The sequence below is a fragment of the Herpailurus yagouaroundi genome, unplaced genomic scaffold (assembly GCF_014898765.1).
Source record: "Herpailurus yagouaroundi ecotype Mexico unplaced genomic scaffold, PumYag 165, whole genome shotgun sequence".
In the NCBI taxonomy this organism is placed as follows: Eukaryota; Metazoa; Chordata; class Mammalia; order Carnivora; family Felidae; genus Herpailurus; species Herpailurus yagouaroundi.
The window spans coordinates 27,865,610-27,880,023 of NW_024412406.1; the positions used below are offsets into that span (position 1 = coordinate 27,865,610).

Here is a 14,414-nt window from a genome sequence, read left to right on the forward strand (position 1 = left end):
GCCCGACGCCTCGCGTTCGCACGGCGCGCCCCGGCGCCCACCCGGCGGCGCCGCCGCGCGTCTGGGTGCCCGGCGCGTCTCCTCCCCGTCCCCCGGGCCAGTCCCCCGTGGGTCCGCGATGCGAGGCCGAAGGCCGCGGGCGAGATGGAAGGGGTGGGGGGGGGGGGGGGCGCGCCGGGGGGGGGGCAGCGGCCACCCGCTCGGCCGCCCCTCGTCGCCCCTTCCCGGGGTCAGGGCCCCACGGACCCGGCCGGCACCTGGCTCTCGGCCCTGCCCCTGGGCTCTGCGCGCCTTCGCCGCGGGGGCCGAAAAAGGACGGCGGCGAGAGGGCTTCGGCGCCGCCGGCGCCGCTCGAGGACGGCGTTTTGCTCTCACGCCCTGTCGCCGTGCCTCCGCCCGACTCCCTCCACCGCGCGCGGACCCCTCGAGGCCGCCGCCGAGCCCCGCCCTGGCAGCTGGCGACTCCTCGGTCGTAACCCAGTTCCCGCTTGGCTCCGCCTGGGGTTTGCACCGGCGAAGCAGGAAATGCGCTGTTCCCGGTGCACTTCCCTGCTCAGAAACTCGTCCGCGGGGGTGTTTCTTAGAGCCGCACCCCCTCCCGCCCCCAGCCTCCTCCGGAGTCCTGGGTGAAGTGTGGACTCCTTCCCTTTATTCTCTGGCATGGAGAACCTCAGACCCCCGGGATTGGAGGGGGGGCGGCGGTTGGGGTGAAGGCAGAGCTGCCCCCCCCCCCCCCGTTTTCCAGGCGCACACCGTCCTGCCGGCCCCTCCGTATCTGCCTTGCGACGTTAACGGGAATTTCAGTAGTGGCGTGGCTTCTGTGCATCCGCTTCTGCTGGCCCACCCCCACCCTCCTCACACCTTAGAACAAGCCAGAGCTTCAAGCCACCAGTCTTCCCGGCACCATGCCCACTGTGAGAGGGGCACTCACCCTCCCACCCGAGGGAGGGCGGTCATGGCTCCTGGCTCCGAGGAACGCACAATGCAGGACATTCGTCTTCCTCTCTGATTTATTCACCTCCAGCTGGATGTTCTGGGCCTGTTCTACTGTAATCATTTGTGCCCGGCATGTGAAGGTGATGCCGACATCAGTAGGCCAAGTCTAGGAGAGGTAAGAGTTGCCTTTGCATCCAGAAAACGCTGCCAAGTTTCCCTAGTCAGCAGGGCTGGATTTGGGCAGGTGGTTGGTTAGGGCGAGGGGTGCGTTCTGTGATCATGAAAGTGATCAAAGTTAATAGGTCATAGGACAGGCCACTCCTGACGGCACTCATTACCACCAGCTCTTCTGAGCAGCTTGAGTCTTAAGCGTATCAGATTTTGAAAGGCGCCTGAGTTGACTTCCAAAGTTTCTTTTTTTTTCATTAAAAGATTTTTTTTTAACATTTATTAACTTTTAGAGAGAGAGAGAGAGAGAGAGAGAGACAGAGCATGAGCGAGGGAGGGGCAGAGAGAGAGGGAGACACAGAATCTGAAGCAGGCTCCAGGCTCTGAGCTGTCAGCACAGAGCCTGACGCAGGGCTCGAACCCACCAACCATGAGATCATGACCTGAGCCAAAGTTGGATGCTTAAGCAGCTGAGCCACCCAGGCTCCGGTTTCTAGGCAGAAGGGAAAGTATTGGGAATCTTTGCTGGCTTCCTTTGCAGTCAGCCTCCCATTGACCTCTGTGGTCTGAATTTTTTTTTCTTCCACTTCTTTGACCTTGCCAAAAACTCCGTCAGTACTTTTTAAAGTCTGCACTGTTCTCTCTCAACCCCTCCTTCATCATCTGGGCCTCCAGTCATGGAGCACCTGAAATCTCACCACTTCTGAGGATTCACGCCAGTCCTATTGCTTTTCTGAACCAGAAGCGGGGCCGGGGTGGGGCGGGGGGGCGGGTGTCCAGCCCAGGGTGAGGAACCGGAAGGTTGGGGGTGGGGGGTGTCCAGCCCAGGAATGTACATGTCCGCACATGGATATGATGCATAACCAAATTTCTACCTTGATGCCTTTTTTCACAATCAAAACCTTTAGTATTAAAATTTCTTCATAATCGTAGAGGACAGGTTGCAAAGCCGTTTCACACACATGAACTCATCTGATTCTCACCGCAGCCCTGGAGGGAGGCAGCCTTCATTATTATCCCCATTTTTCAGACAAGGAGAAAGAGAGTGAAGAAACATAGGAAACTTGCTCCAGGTCACATGACAGGATGTTTGGACCCCCCTTGTTATCAGCGGTGGGTCTTGTTTTGAGTTTCTTTCCGGGTCATCTCTCCAGCCGGTGAAGGGCCTGATGGTGTTTGTAGGGACGAAATAATGATAGCAGACAGGTAGAGATGGACGAGGATTCTTGCACACAAGCTTCCGGTAGGGCCCCTAACCAAGTCGTGATCATTTTTTAAATATCAGAGATGCAGGGCTGTAACAAGAAGGCATTTGCATTCGGAAGAAATACAACTAGGAGTTTTTATTCTATCACGTAATCTGAGCCCTAGATGACATCTCATTTATTTTGAGTGTCATTGAACAAATAGTATTCGGGTATTATATTTGTGTGTCGTGAACAAATTCTACTTTGGCTGGAAAAATGAAGACAATTCAGAGTTATGTGGGGATCAAGTTCAAATATAAGGTAGTTGAGGTCTTCAAAGCTCTACCTGTCTACTTCCATTCGTTCAGACTGAACGAGACTTAGTTAATTATATGAAATTCTTGGGGGGGTCTTGTCACATATTAAGGTTTATACTATTAGTCTCTAGACCTACTGCTGACCATGCCTTTAAGGCATAACAGTGTATTCTGGAACAGCTAGGTAAAATAAACTCTCTCCATTCTTACTGCTGTGTGGGAGAGTGATGAATGGCAAATATTAATCCTAATGACAAAGTGGAAAATTAAGGCACAGAGCAATTGGGTAATTTGCTTCCTGCTTCCAAACCAGTCTAAAAGACAAGCGAATAATTTATTCTTTTCATCAACAAATAATTGTCAATGTATACTGGTACATTGACTGGTTATGGGCACAGATTTGGGAGTTGAACTGTTTGGGATTGAATTCACATTCTACACTTTATCACCAGTTTATCTGGACATAGTACTTATCCTATAAGCCTCCTCTGTCAAATGGAATATAGTTATGGTAATAACATCAGAGAGTCTTATGAAGATGAAATGAGTTAATTGTCCATAAACTGCTTAGCATAGGGCCTGGGACATGATAAGCATTAACACAGGTATTTAATAATAAAATTTAAATTAATGCATGCTAGCATATGAAGGCATGGTGGGAGAATACATTTTATTTTAAATATTTACCTATTTATTTTAAGAGAGAGAGAAAGAGAGTGCGCACGTGCAGGGGAGTGGCAGAGAGAGAGAGGGAGGGAGGGAGTGAATCCACACAGGTTCCAAGCTGTCAGCACACAGCTGGACGGGGAGGTCAGTCCCACAAACCATGAGATCATAACCTGAGCCAAAATCAAGAGTCAGATGCTTTACTGACTGAGCCACCCAGGTGCCCTAGGAGAATAAATTGTATTTTATTATTTTTTTAAATCCCCAAATAGATACTCATTATATTTATTTATTTTTTATTTATTTTTTTAATATGTGAAATTTATTGTCAGATTGGTTTCCATACAACACCCAGTGCTCATCCCAAAAGATGCCCTCTTCAATACCCATCACCCACCCTCTCCTCCCTCCCACCCCCCATCAACCCTCAGTTTGTTGAGAATAAATTTTAAAAAGCTACCATAGTACTGAAGGTAAATGCATTATTAACAACTAAAGAAATGTTTTCAAGAAAAACATAAATGGAATTTCATACTATTGTAGCATCTCTTACAACTAGTAATAAACAACATTGTCATGCTTTCATCAAAATTGTCTATTGGCAAATGTTTTGAGAGTTCTATAACCTATTGTGCATTTTACAATTACATGTGAATATGACATTTTAACTTTGGTGGTAAAAAAAATATGTTTGTTTTATGCATGTCAACCTTCTGGAACTGTGTGAAGACTGGCAAGAAAAAAATACATAGATTCATAAGACATTCAATATTCTATTAGAAGATCTTTGAAATGCAGGGGCACGTGGGTAGCTCAGTGGGTTAAGCGTCCAACTTGCTCTTGGTTTCAGCCTAGGTCACGATCTCACGGTTTGTAAGATCGAGCCCCACGTCGGGCTCTGTGCTGACAGCCTGGAGCCTGTTTGGGTTTCTCTGTCTCCCTCTCTCTCTGTCCACCCCTGCCTTCCGACTTGTGCACTCTCTCTCTTTCTCTCTTTCTCAATACATAAATAAACTTTGGGGGAAAAAAAAGGAAATCTTTGAAATGCAAAGAGACACCTTGCAACCAGTACTTATCTGGGTAGGACTAGATTGTTCTAAAGTCATAGAGACAGAGTTCAGTTTTGGTAACTATGCCTGTACACATATATTTAAAGGAAGAATGACCCCAAACGTACAAACCTTGCCTGGATCTTTCAGTGTAGCATAATGAAAAGATTCTCCAGTCTAGTTGTGGTTGTTCAGTAACTCGCCACTAGGTAAACAGTGAGTCAGTGACACTGCCTCCTCAATTGACTGCACTACTTTGGGCAATAATGGAATGTTGCTGTTTTTAGAGCAAAAGCTTTTTATTTTTTTAACTCATTACTATGCAGAAGGTCTCAGCTTTGATCCAGGGCAAAGCAGATGCTATTTTTATGAATTAAGACCATGGCTTTACTGGATAACCATTATTTTAGTAAAGCTAATAGGTTATTTCAGTGGCTAATTTAAAACTGGAATTTGGAGTCAAATAGGCAACTCTTTCTTTCTTACACTTTCTTTTTATGTAACATTTCCCTGCAACTCACCTGACATTGACAGAATCTTAGGGCAGAAAGGGACTGCATAACCCACACCCTGCTTTTTTCCGAGTTCTTTATAATTACCCTAGAGAGAATTTGGGAACATGGAAATGTCTTGCCCAGGTAATTTCACATACTACGCTAATATAGGAAAGCACTTGTTACTTATGCACGTATGTAAACACGCAGGTGCTCTTTTAAAATCATTTATTTTGAAATAACTACAAACTTAGAAGTTGCAAGAATAGTATAAAAAACTGCATCACCGTCACTAAGACAATTTGGCAGCATTTTATCACTTTTGCTCCATTTCTGTCTAAATAAACAAGGACTTTTCCCCGCATTTACTTTAGCTCACTCTCCCTTTCTAAAAATGTGTAATGTATAGAACAATATAAATATACGACACATATATTCGTTATCACTAACATATACCAATACATTCTGGATACTACATAACTATGTGATACATCAGTGTATTATGTTATATCTTATATAATAAAACATAGCCACGTATGTCATTAGCCTTTTTCTGAACCGGTTAAGAGCAAAGCTGTGATGCAATGTCTCCCTCATTCTATGGAACACACTCCCATATGACCACCAAACAACCAAACAAATCAGGAAATAAACATCACTACCATCCATCTAAGCCCCATGCCCAACTCAAATTTTGCAAACTGCTCTAACAAACTCTCTCTTTTTTTTTTTTTTTCTGGTCCAATGTTCAGTCCAGGATCACACATTGTATTTAGTTATTGTGTCTCTTCAGACTTCCATTGGAAACAGTTCCTCGGTTCATGGTCTTTCTTGTCTCTTATAACCTTTATAGTTTTGAAGAATGCGGGGTTTTCATTCCCAAAAGATGTTCCGCGATGAAGTCTGTCTGCTATGGGCTCACATAGCCTTGGTAGGAAATCTGCCCAAATGGGAATGTGCTCTTCTCAGGGAGGCTAGATGTCAGCCCATATCGTCACTGGCGAAGTAGCCTTGGTCACCTGATGACATTGATATCTGCCCAGTTTCTCCGCCGTCCCATCATCCTTTTCCCCTGTGCAACTGAGAAGTGTTTTTTTGTAGGGGGAGTTCTGCCATTATACTCCTATCATACTCCTCCTCAAACCTCCACCCACCTGCCTTAGCATCCACTTAGATGGGTGACAAATGGTGGTTTTCTATTCCTATCATTTCTTCTATATTTATTTATTCCTTCTAGTATACAGAAGTTTATCCACTTATTTATTTGTTTGTTTATTTATTTATATCAGGATGGATTCATGGATTCCTTCTTTATTCATTGGATAGTCATCCTGAACTGGTGTTATTTGTTTGGCTGTTCAAGGTGTCGACATTTTGGTCAACGCAGATTTGGGCACCTTTCGAGCTGGCTCCTGTGTCCTTTGGCTATGTCCTTATCAGTCTTTGGCCATTTCCTTACTTTTGAGCATAACAAGATAGCCCAGGCTCATCTTGAACATCCCCTGCCTTAGCCCTGATTCAGTCATTTCTCCAAGGAATCAAGGGCATCTTTCGGTGGAGGATGGCATTTGGAAACCAGGATCTTGGTTGTCATAGATACCGGGGCACCACCGCTCCTGCATACACTGAGCAGACAGAGCTGGGAAACATGCATCCACGTGTGCAAGTACATATACACATGTATCTACCGTATGTCCTTATCTACCTCTAAAATCTATTAAATTTTTTTTAACGTTTATTTATTTTTGAGACAGAGAGAGACAGAGCATGAACAGGGGAGGGGCAGAGAGAGAGGGAGACACAGAACCCGAAGCAGGCTCCAGGCTCCGAGCCATCAGCCCAGAGCCTGACGTGGGGCTCGAACCCACGGACCGCGAGATCGTGACCTGAGCCGAAGTCGGACGCTTAACCGACTGAGCCACCCAGGTGCCCCAACCTCTAAAATCTATTAAAACCATGAGTTAATTGAGGCTATCTCCAATGCCAATCCAATGTCTCAGAGTTCTTGCTAGCCCACTGCCTTTCCATATTTGTAAATCCCTTTCCAAGAGTAAGACACCTGGTTCCCATTACCCTCGAGATATCTGCGTATTTGCTTGATGCAATCAGTCTTCTTACCGCTCCACCTGCCTGCTCTTGGCTCCCAGGCCCATAAATACCTCTGTATGAACTCCACTTGCCATGTTTAGAAGCAAGGGAAAGAAAGCATTACGTGTTTCAATTTATGTGAAAATTATTGTAAGTATAAAAGGTGACCATAAAGCATAATGTCAAAGTCTTCTTCTTCACTATCTTTACTCCCCAGCATATTCCTCAGGAATAACTTAAGAACAAAATTACAGGGGAGCCTGGGTGGCTCAGTCGGTTAAGCCTCTGACTTCAGCTCAGGTCACGATCTCCTGGTTCGTGAGTTCGAGCCCTGCATCAGGCTCTGTGCTAACAGCTCAGAGCCTGGAACCTGCTGCGGATTCTGTGTCTCCCTCTCTGTCTGCCCCTCCCCTGCTTGTGCTCTCTCTCTCTCTCTCTCTCTCTCTCTCAAAAATAAATAAATATTTTAAAAAATTACAAGACATTACTTTTGTTTGTTTCGAATGAGGTCACCCATACTTTTGGAACTACAAGATTGTACCTTTAAAACCAAAAAAACTAGGGGCACCTGGCTGGCTCACTCCATACAGCACATGACTCTAGACCTTGGGGTTGTAAGGTCGAGCTCCATGTTGAGCTCAGAGATTACTTAAAAATAAAATATGAAAAAAATATATCCCTTGGGCTTTCCGTCAGAGCTAAAGGAAAACTAGAGACGGGCTCGACCTAGGAGGATTTCTTTTACGAAAAACTCTAAGGAAGCAAGAGGGATAAGTGTTAAATAACATTTTCCAGAAGCGTTCATGGGAATGTGTGGCCACTTTGAGGAAATACTACATAAATATATTGCCTCTCCCTTCTGTCAGCCACACCCACACAGACATTACTCTTCATGATCTTACATGAAGAAAATAATGCATAACAAGGCAGATTTCACGACTTGCCCAAAGTGCAGAGGTTCACCAATCTCATTTACCCTGCTTCTATGCATGAGTGAATTCCCATGAATCATTTCCATCTTCAGCATGAGAGAGAAAGTTTGGTGGAACAGTATTAAAACGAAGACCAGCCTCTGAGCCTCCAAACTGGGCTCAGCACCCCCCCCCCCAAACTGCATCTTCCATGGCTGCTTTCTCTCGGCATAGCTTGGAGCTGCCCTGCTAATCTCCTCTACCCCCCTCAACCGCCCCCCCACCCCCACAACCCGCACAGTGAGCTGGTACAAGTTCAGTTGCAGTGGACAGCCCAGGGCTCACCCCAGGCTCGTCTCTGCTGGGCAAATCTTTTCTTCCTTTTCAGATCCGAAGGAGGAAAGTCTTACTGGGTTGTTTCTTCAGAAAACATGGTGATCAAACATCCCAGAGCCAGAAGGGGCAGCCTCTAGTCAAGTGAAGACCGTAGGCATGAATGATTTAATGACGATGAATCAACTGGTTTGATCACTGTACAGAGTGAGACTTACAAAACATATGTAATAGACCAACTGAGTCGTGGAAGAGTTGTTCACACTGAACCTTTAATTCTTGCACGGTTTAAGTAGTTGAAGGGCTTATACTAGTCTGATTTTGCCATTACTTAGTTTATTCTATTTAACAGATGAATTAGAGTAGCATATTTCTAAAGATGAGTAATGTTGGGGCGCCTGGGCGGCTCAGTCCGTTGAGCACCCGACTTCGGCTCAGGTCATGACCTCACGGTTTGTGAGTTCGGGCCCCGCGTGGGGCTCTGTGCTGACAGCTCAGAGCCTGGAGCCTGCTTTGGATTCTGTCTCTCTCTCTCTGTCTCTCTCTGTCCCTCCCTTGCTCACACTCTGTCTCTCAAAAATAAATAAAAACATTATAAATTAAAAAAAAAAATAAAGGTAAGTAATGTAAATGCTTTTCAACGCTTTTGACTAGCAATTGATTTGGGTACCTTTTAATAGTGAACATTTCTGATGCTTGAGCCTCACGTATAATCACCAATCCCAGTTCAACCCTCTGGAGGCATCCTATCCATTGCGGTAGCCTATGCGGTCCCGCATAAACTAGCTCTTACCTCTCTCTCTCTAGTCCCACCTCTCTGCTCTGTGCCCGCATCACGATATTCTAGCCAACCGGCCTCTCCCTGTTCTTAAAATAGCCCAAGCTGCTTCCTCCTCGAAGCCTACATTCTCCTCCCTCTGCAATGGAACCAAAGCCCCCGATATTTTTTTATGGCTCCCTCATTGAATGATGACACCTAGTCTGAGACCATCCTACCTAAAGTAGCCAATGTCCGCCACCTCCCCGACAAACCTATCACACTCTGTTCTCTCACCTGCTTTATAATTTTATTATCGGCAGTCATCATATTTCATATTTCTCTGTTTGCCATCCATTCCTCTCCCCATTAAAATGCCAGCTCCCTGAGACGTTATCTGTGTTGTGCATTTTCCTGGATCCACTGTGCCCAGGACAGATGGTGACTGGCACATCAGGGGGACTCAGCAAGATTTGTTGAGCGAATGAATGATTGCCGGAGACTGAGCTCAGTCAGTAGATGATTTCCCCGTGCCCTCAGTCGGAGCAAAACTGGGGACACTTTTGACTGCTGGTTAGTGGCTCACTAGTCATTTCCATGTCTTGTCATTTCTTTGACACACTCTTCCCCCTGAGAGCTTGCATTGCTTTCATTGAAGCCTCATATTGGTCGCTTTAAGAGGGAGGAATGCTCCCTATGGACATGTAGTTCATTAACAGAGTATTATCTCACAGAGTAACTAAGAACTTTCAAAAGAAGGGTGATGGTTATAAGAGCCTCTAAATAATTTTGACTGATTAGGTATCTTAATCCAGTTGCCGGTTAATTGTGTTTGTTTGTGATTAAGAATATGATTTTCACCTCCCCCCTCCCCCTCCAGTCTCTCTGTCTTTGGAGAAAGCCAATCTTCCTGCCCTCTTCATATCTACAGCTAGCTCTTTGAAGGTGTTTGTTGAGGGGATGAGACCACAGCTATCACCTGGAGCCAGGAGCTGGGAAGAAGGAATCTCTACCAAGCCACCTGCAGGTTGACTAAGAAAGACCCCCACGCCCACAGCAAACAACAGCGAGATCTGAGGCCAGGAACCCCTCCCCACCCCCTCTCTCTACGCCCACGGCACTATTTCTGCGGAGAAAATGACCCCGTAGTCGAAAGGCTGATCGCGATGACGCGTTCTTGAAAGCACAGCTTCTCCAACCGTCTGTGGAGAAGGATCGGGTTTTTTCTTTTTTGCCAACCTGTCGCACGTGGACACTTTCAGAAGACGGTAAAAATGAATCGCTAGAAACGTGAAATGGCAAAGTCGTGCAAAATACAAGCCCCCGTTTTTGGTTAAAAGGTTCATCTGATGTGCACCGAACTCTTGCATCGCTACCCCGACCTGCTCCCTTGCGAGATCTCTGCCTCTGCCCCGCAGGCTGGGCGGGACGGCGCCCTGTCCCACCCCACGGCACAGAGACCTCTGAGAGCCTCTCTCAGAAAACCCGGAACCTTAAAACAGCAGCCTTTTTCTCATCTTGCACTTTCAGGTTCCTAGTCCTTCTTTATTGTTTTCGTTAATTAATTAATTTGAGAAAGAGAGAGAGAGCGAGAGAGGGAGAGAGGGAGAGAGAGAATCCCAAGCAGGCTCCACACTCAGCACAGAGCCCGAAGCGGAGCTCGATCCCACGACCCTGGGATAGCGACCTGAGCCCAAATCAGGAGCCACACTCAAGCGACGGAGCCACCCAGGCTCCCCTTTCTTTATTCTTTTCAAAGGAGGTAACAAATTGACTATAAACGTGATACTAGATGAAAACCTCTATTGCTACTAAGTGCCAAATCAACCACCCCCCTTGTTGACATTATTTACTGTGGCACCAGGAGGCTGCGTGTTGTGGTGGGTAGAGACAGGAAAGCATTCCGCCTCCCTGCCCAGATTTAGTGTGGACGTAGAAGGACTAAAAGGCCTGGACGGCAAACTCTAGCAAGGACGAAAGGGAGAATTAGGTTAACCTCACCTTCTGATGGCCTGCTTCTAAGTCACAGATGTGAATTCTTTCTCCTGCTGCCAAATTGAAGCCTATATGATTATCCGATAGATACTCCTACATATCATCTATATAAATTACATATACGTATTTAATTTCTTCTGTTTTACCAATGAAAAAACTGACGCGACGTTTCTAATAGCCAATCTGGGAAATCAAAGGATGTAGTCCTTTCCCTAAGGCATTTGGAGCTGTGACAACACACATGCCATCCTGTAGATCGCATGTAACGAATGGCCTAGGCTCGTGAGGTGCCTTTGTCTTTCTAATGAGATCAGACTTGGGAGGCAAACTCTCCACACCATCCCCCGCTCATCTAACTTCTAACTACAACCCGGAGTCCTGGCTGTCCTGGCTGTCACAAGGCCCGTCGGGTCCCATCTTCCTTTTGTTCCCATCACCATCAACAAAGAGCTGTGGTCACAAGTTTCTGTGTATGGGAGATATTTACATATAATAACATTGATTCATTGTTTGTACCTCTTAACACATTGCTGCCATACTACGGCCTTCGTTCAGACGAGGGTTTGCAATTGTTCATTGGGGAGAAATTGCATTTTCCAGGCAGACACTGAACCGTTCATCCAAAATGCTTTCCATTCTAAGTTGCATTTAGCAGTAGGCTTAAAGCTGCTTAAATGGTGGAGTCACATTCCCTCAGTTTTACATTTCTTTTTTTTTTTTTTAACGTTTAGTTTTGAGAGACCGAGCGCAAGCAGAGGAGGGGCAGAGAGAGAGGGAGACAGAGAGAGAATCTGAAGCAGGCTCCGCGCTGTCAGCTCAAAGCCCTGCTTGGGGCTCAAACCCATAGACTGTGTGAGATCATGACCTGAGCCGAAGTTGGATGCTCAACCGACTGAGCCACCCAGGGGCCCCCATGTTTTAATTTCTTAAAAGTTTTTATTTAAGGGGCCCCCGGGTGGCTCACTCAGTTAAACATCTGACTCTTGATTTCAGTTCAGGTCATGATCTCAGTGCTCATGGTTCGAGCCCCACATGGGGCTCTGCACTGACCGCACAGGGACGGCTTGGCATTCCCTGTCTCGCTCACTTTCTGCCCTCCCTCTCTCTCTCTCCCTTTTTCTCAAAAATAAATAAACATTTAAAAATAAATAAAGTTTTTATTTAAATTCCAGTCAGTTAAGATACAGTGTCCTATTAGTTTCAGATGTACAATATGGTGAATCACCACTTCCATACATCACCCAGTGCTCATCATGGCAAGTGCCCTCCAATGGTCAAGTGCCATTGCCTATTTCAGCCAGCCCCCACCCACCTCCCTTCTGGTATGTAAGTTCATTTTTTTTTTAAAGGGGATACTGCATTTTTAAGCGCATCAATGAGGAAAAGCCCTTTGTTGTTTTGCAAAATATAAGAATATTTATACTTCGCACTCTGCAAAGTTTTTTTATGTACATACTTCAAATTCATCTTCAAAATAACCCTACTGCTTAGATATTCATACGGCTTCCTTCCCCTCCCCCCACCCCCACAAGAAGAAAATGAAGTTCAGAGAGATAAAACGATCCCCCAGAGTCACAAATCTGGGAAGTTTCACAGTTTATGCTTTTTCTACTGTTCCATGCTGTTAACACGGTTTCTCACGTGTAAAAAGGCCATTTCCACCATTTCCCTGCTGGCCTGTGTGTCATTCTCCCAGGGCTTGAAGGACTCCGGTTGCCTTCGATTACTGTGAGCACTCCAGCCTGGCTTGAACACTTAGGTCAACATGCTTTTCATTCAGTATTTTTGTAGTGATACTTTCTATCCATAGACTAATGTGGTAACGCAGTGTCCTGAACTTAGCTTCCCATTATGGACTCCAAGGGTAGCATGCTCCCAGCCGTGTCTCCCAGACTCCTCCCGAGGGCCTGGGGAATCTGTATTACAAGCCTTCCCGTGGTCCTCTTCCTGAGGAAGAACACTGCTAACATAGTAAAAGTAGTAAGGTGTTAATGATATGATAGAATTGTGCCAACATAGAGGAAAAACGTAATGTGTGCTAGTTTAAATGTATGGTAGGTACCCTGAATACTATTATTCCTAAAAAACCAACAAGCAAAACATGTACCTTAGGCTCTTAGGCCTAAGATAATAAAACTCCAGAACAAAGCATCTTCTTAACTTCATCTTACCACTTTTCCCATAAAACAGACGTTGCCTGGGCCACCTTTAATGTCTTTTTGCCAAAGGGGAAAAATTAGGACTCAAGTTTTTCTTCAGCTACATCCCTTTCTATGATTCCTGTAGTGGCTTCCTCCCAGAGAGAGTTGACTATTTATGTCTTCCGTGGCGATCTTTCGAAAACTTTTAAAAACTTTATTCATTTGTTTGAGTAATCTCTACACCCGACGTGGGGCTGGAACTCACGGCCCTGAGATCACCAGTCGCATGCCCTTCTAACGGAGCCAGCCAGGCGCCCTGCTACTTTTCAAAATTTTGCTAACAGAGTACAGACCCCAGTATATTGCAGTTGGTTATTTTTGTTAAAATTGACCACTGTTCAGATGCCTCTTTATACCACTTTATACCTCCTTATACCACTTTGGGACACAAAGTGCTTAATAAAGACTAGTTAATTATCATCGCAATTTGATAAGAATGGTGGAAAAGGGGTTGGCATCGTTTTGGCTTTCTCAAATCCTATTTCTTGTGTATTGTGTTCAGTTCATTTCACTTGCTAGAGTCTTACACTTTCGTGTATTTCTGGGCTCATGCAAAAAGAATCATTTGGCCTGTATCAAATACATATCTATCCCTGAAATTTCAAGACATTTTTTTAATGTTTATTTATTTTGGAGACAGAGAGACAGAGCATGAGCGGGGAAGGGGCAGAGAGAGAGGGAGACAGAGAATCTGAAACAGACTCCAGGCTCTGAGCTGTCAGCACAGAGCCCGATGTGGGGCTTGAACCCACGAACTGCAAAATCACTACCTGAGCCGAAGTCAGATGCTCAACCAACTGAGCCAGCCAGGCACCCCAAAATTTCAAGTAATTTTAAGAATGTTCAAAATGACAATCCAAATTATTTATAAGCAATCACAGACCATTCATACATAAATAGAATTTTTTTTACTGTTGTATTGCTGCAGGAACGAAGACATTGAAACCCACTAACATTTAGTTAAAATAGATGAATTTGGATAAAGGAAAAATGGATTTTTGTGTAAGTTTTTAGTAACCCTCTGTAAGTTTTCAAAATTAGTCACAGATGAAAAGGTTTTCCTCAAAGGACCACATACTGCATGATTCCATTTATATGAGGGGTACAGAGTGGGCAAATCCATAGACAGAAAATAGATGATCAGTTGCTTGGGCTGGGGGTACGGAGAAACCGGGGTGATGGCTAAAAGGGTTAGGGCTTCTTTGTAGGGTGATGGAGTGCTGTAAACTTGATTGAGGGGATGACCACACAGTTCTGAGTTTGCTAATAACCACTCAATGGTACATTTGAAATGGGTGAATCATATAGTATG

At 45.4% G+C, this 14,414-nt stretch overlaps 1 protein-coding gene and 1 non-coding gene across 2 annotated transcripts; one reads left to right on the forward strand and one right to left on the reverse strand.

The window, feature by feature from the left end:
* The first annotated feature begins 118 nt into the window (after window positions 1-118).
* On the forward strand, window positions 119-10,529 carry LOC121038308 (glutamate receptor ionotropic, NMDA 2D-like). Its single transcript, XM_040487846.1, has 3 exons — window positions 119-132; window positions 190-1,111; window positions 9,787-10,529. The coding sequence occupies exons 1-2, from the start codon at window positions 119-121 to the stop codon at window positions 1,007-1,009; spliced, it is 834 nt and encodes a 277-aa protein (XP_040343780.1). The 3' UTR covers window positions 1,010-1,111; window positions 9,787-10,529.
* A 3,300-nt stretch (window positions 10,530-13,829) lies between these two features.
* Window positions 13,830-13,914, reverse strand: TRNAR-UCG (transfer RNA arginine (anticodon UCG)). Its single transcript has one exon. It is a non-coding gene; the product is annotated as a tRNA-Arg (tRNA).
* Between the last annotated feature and the right edge of the window lie 500 nt (window positions 13,915-14,414).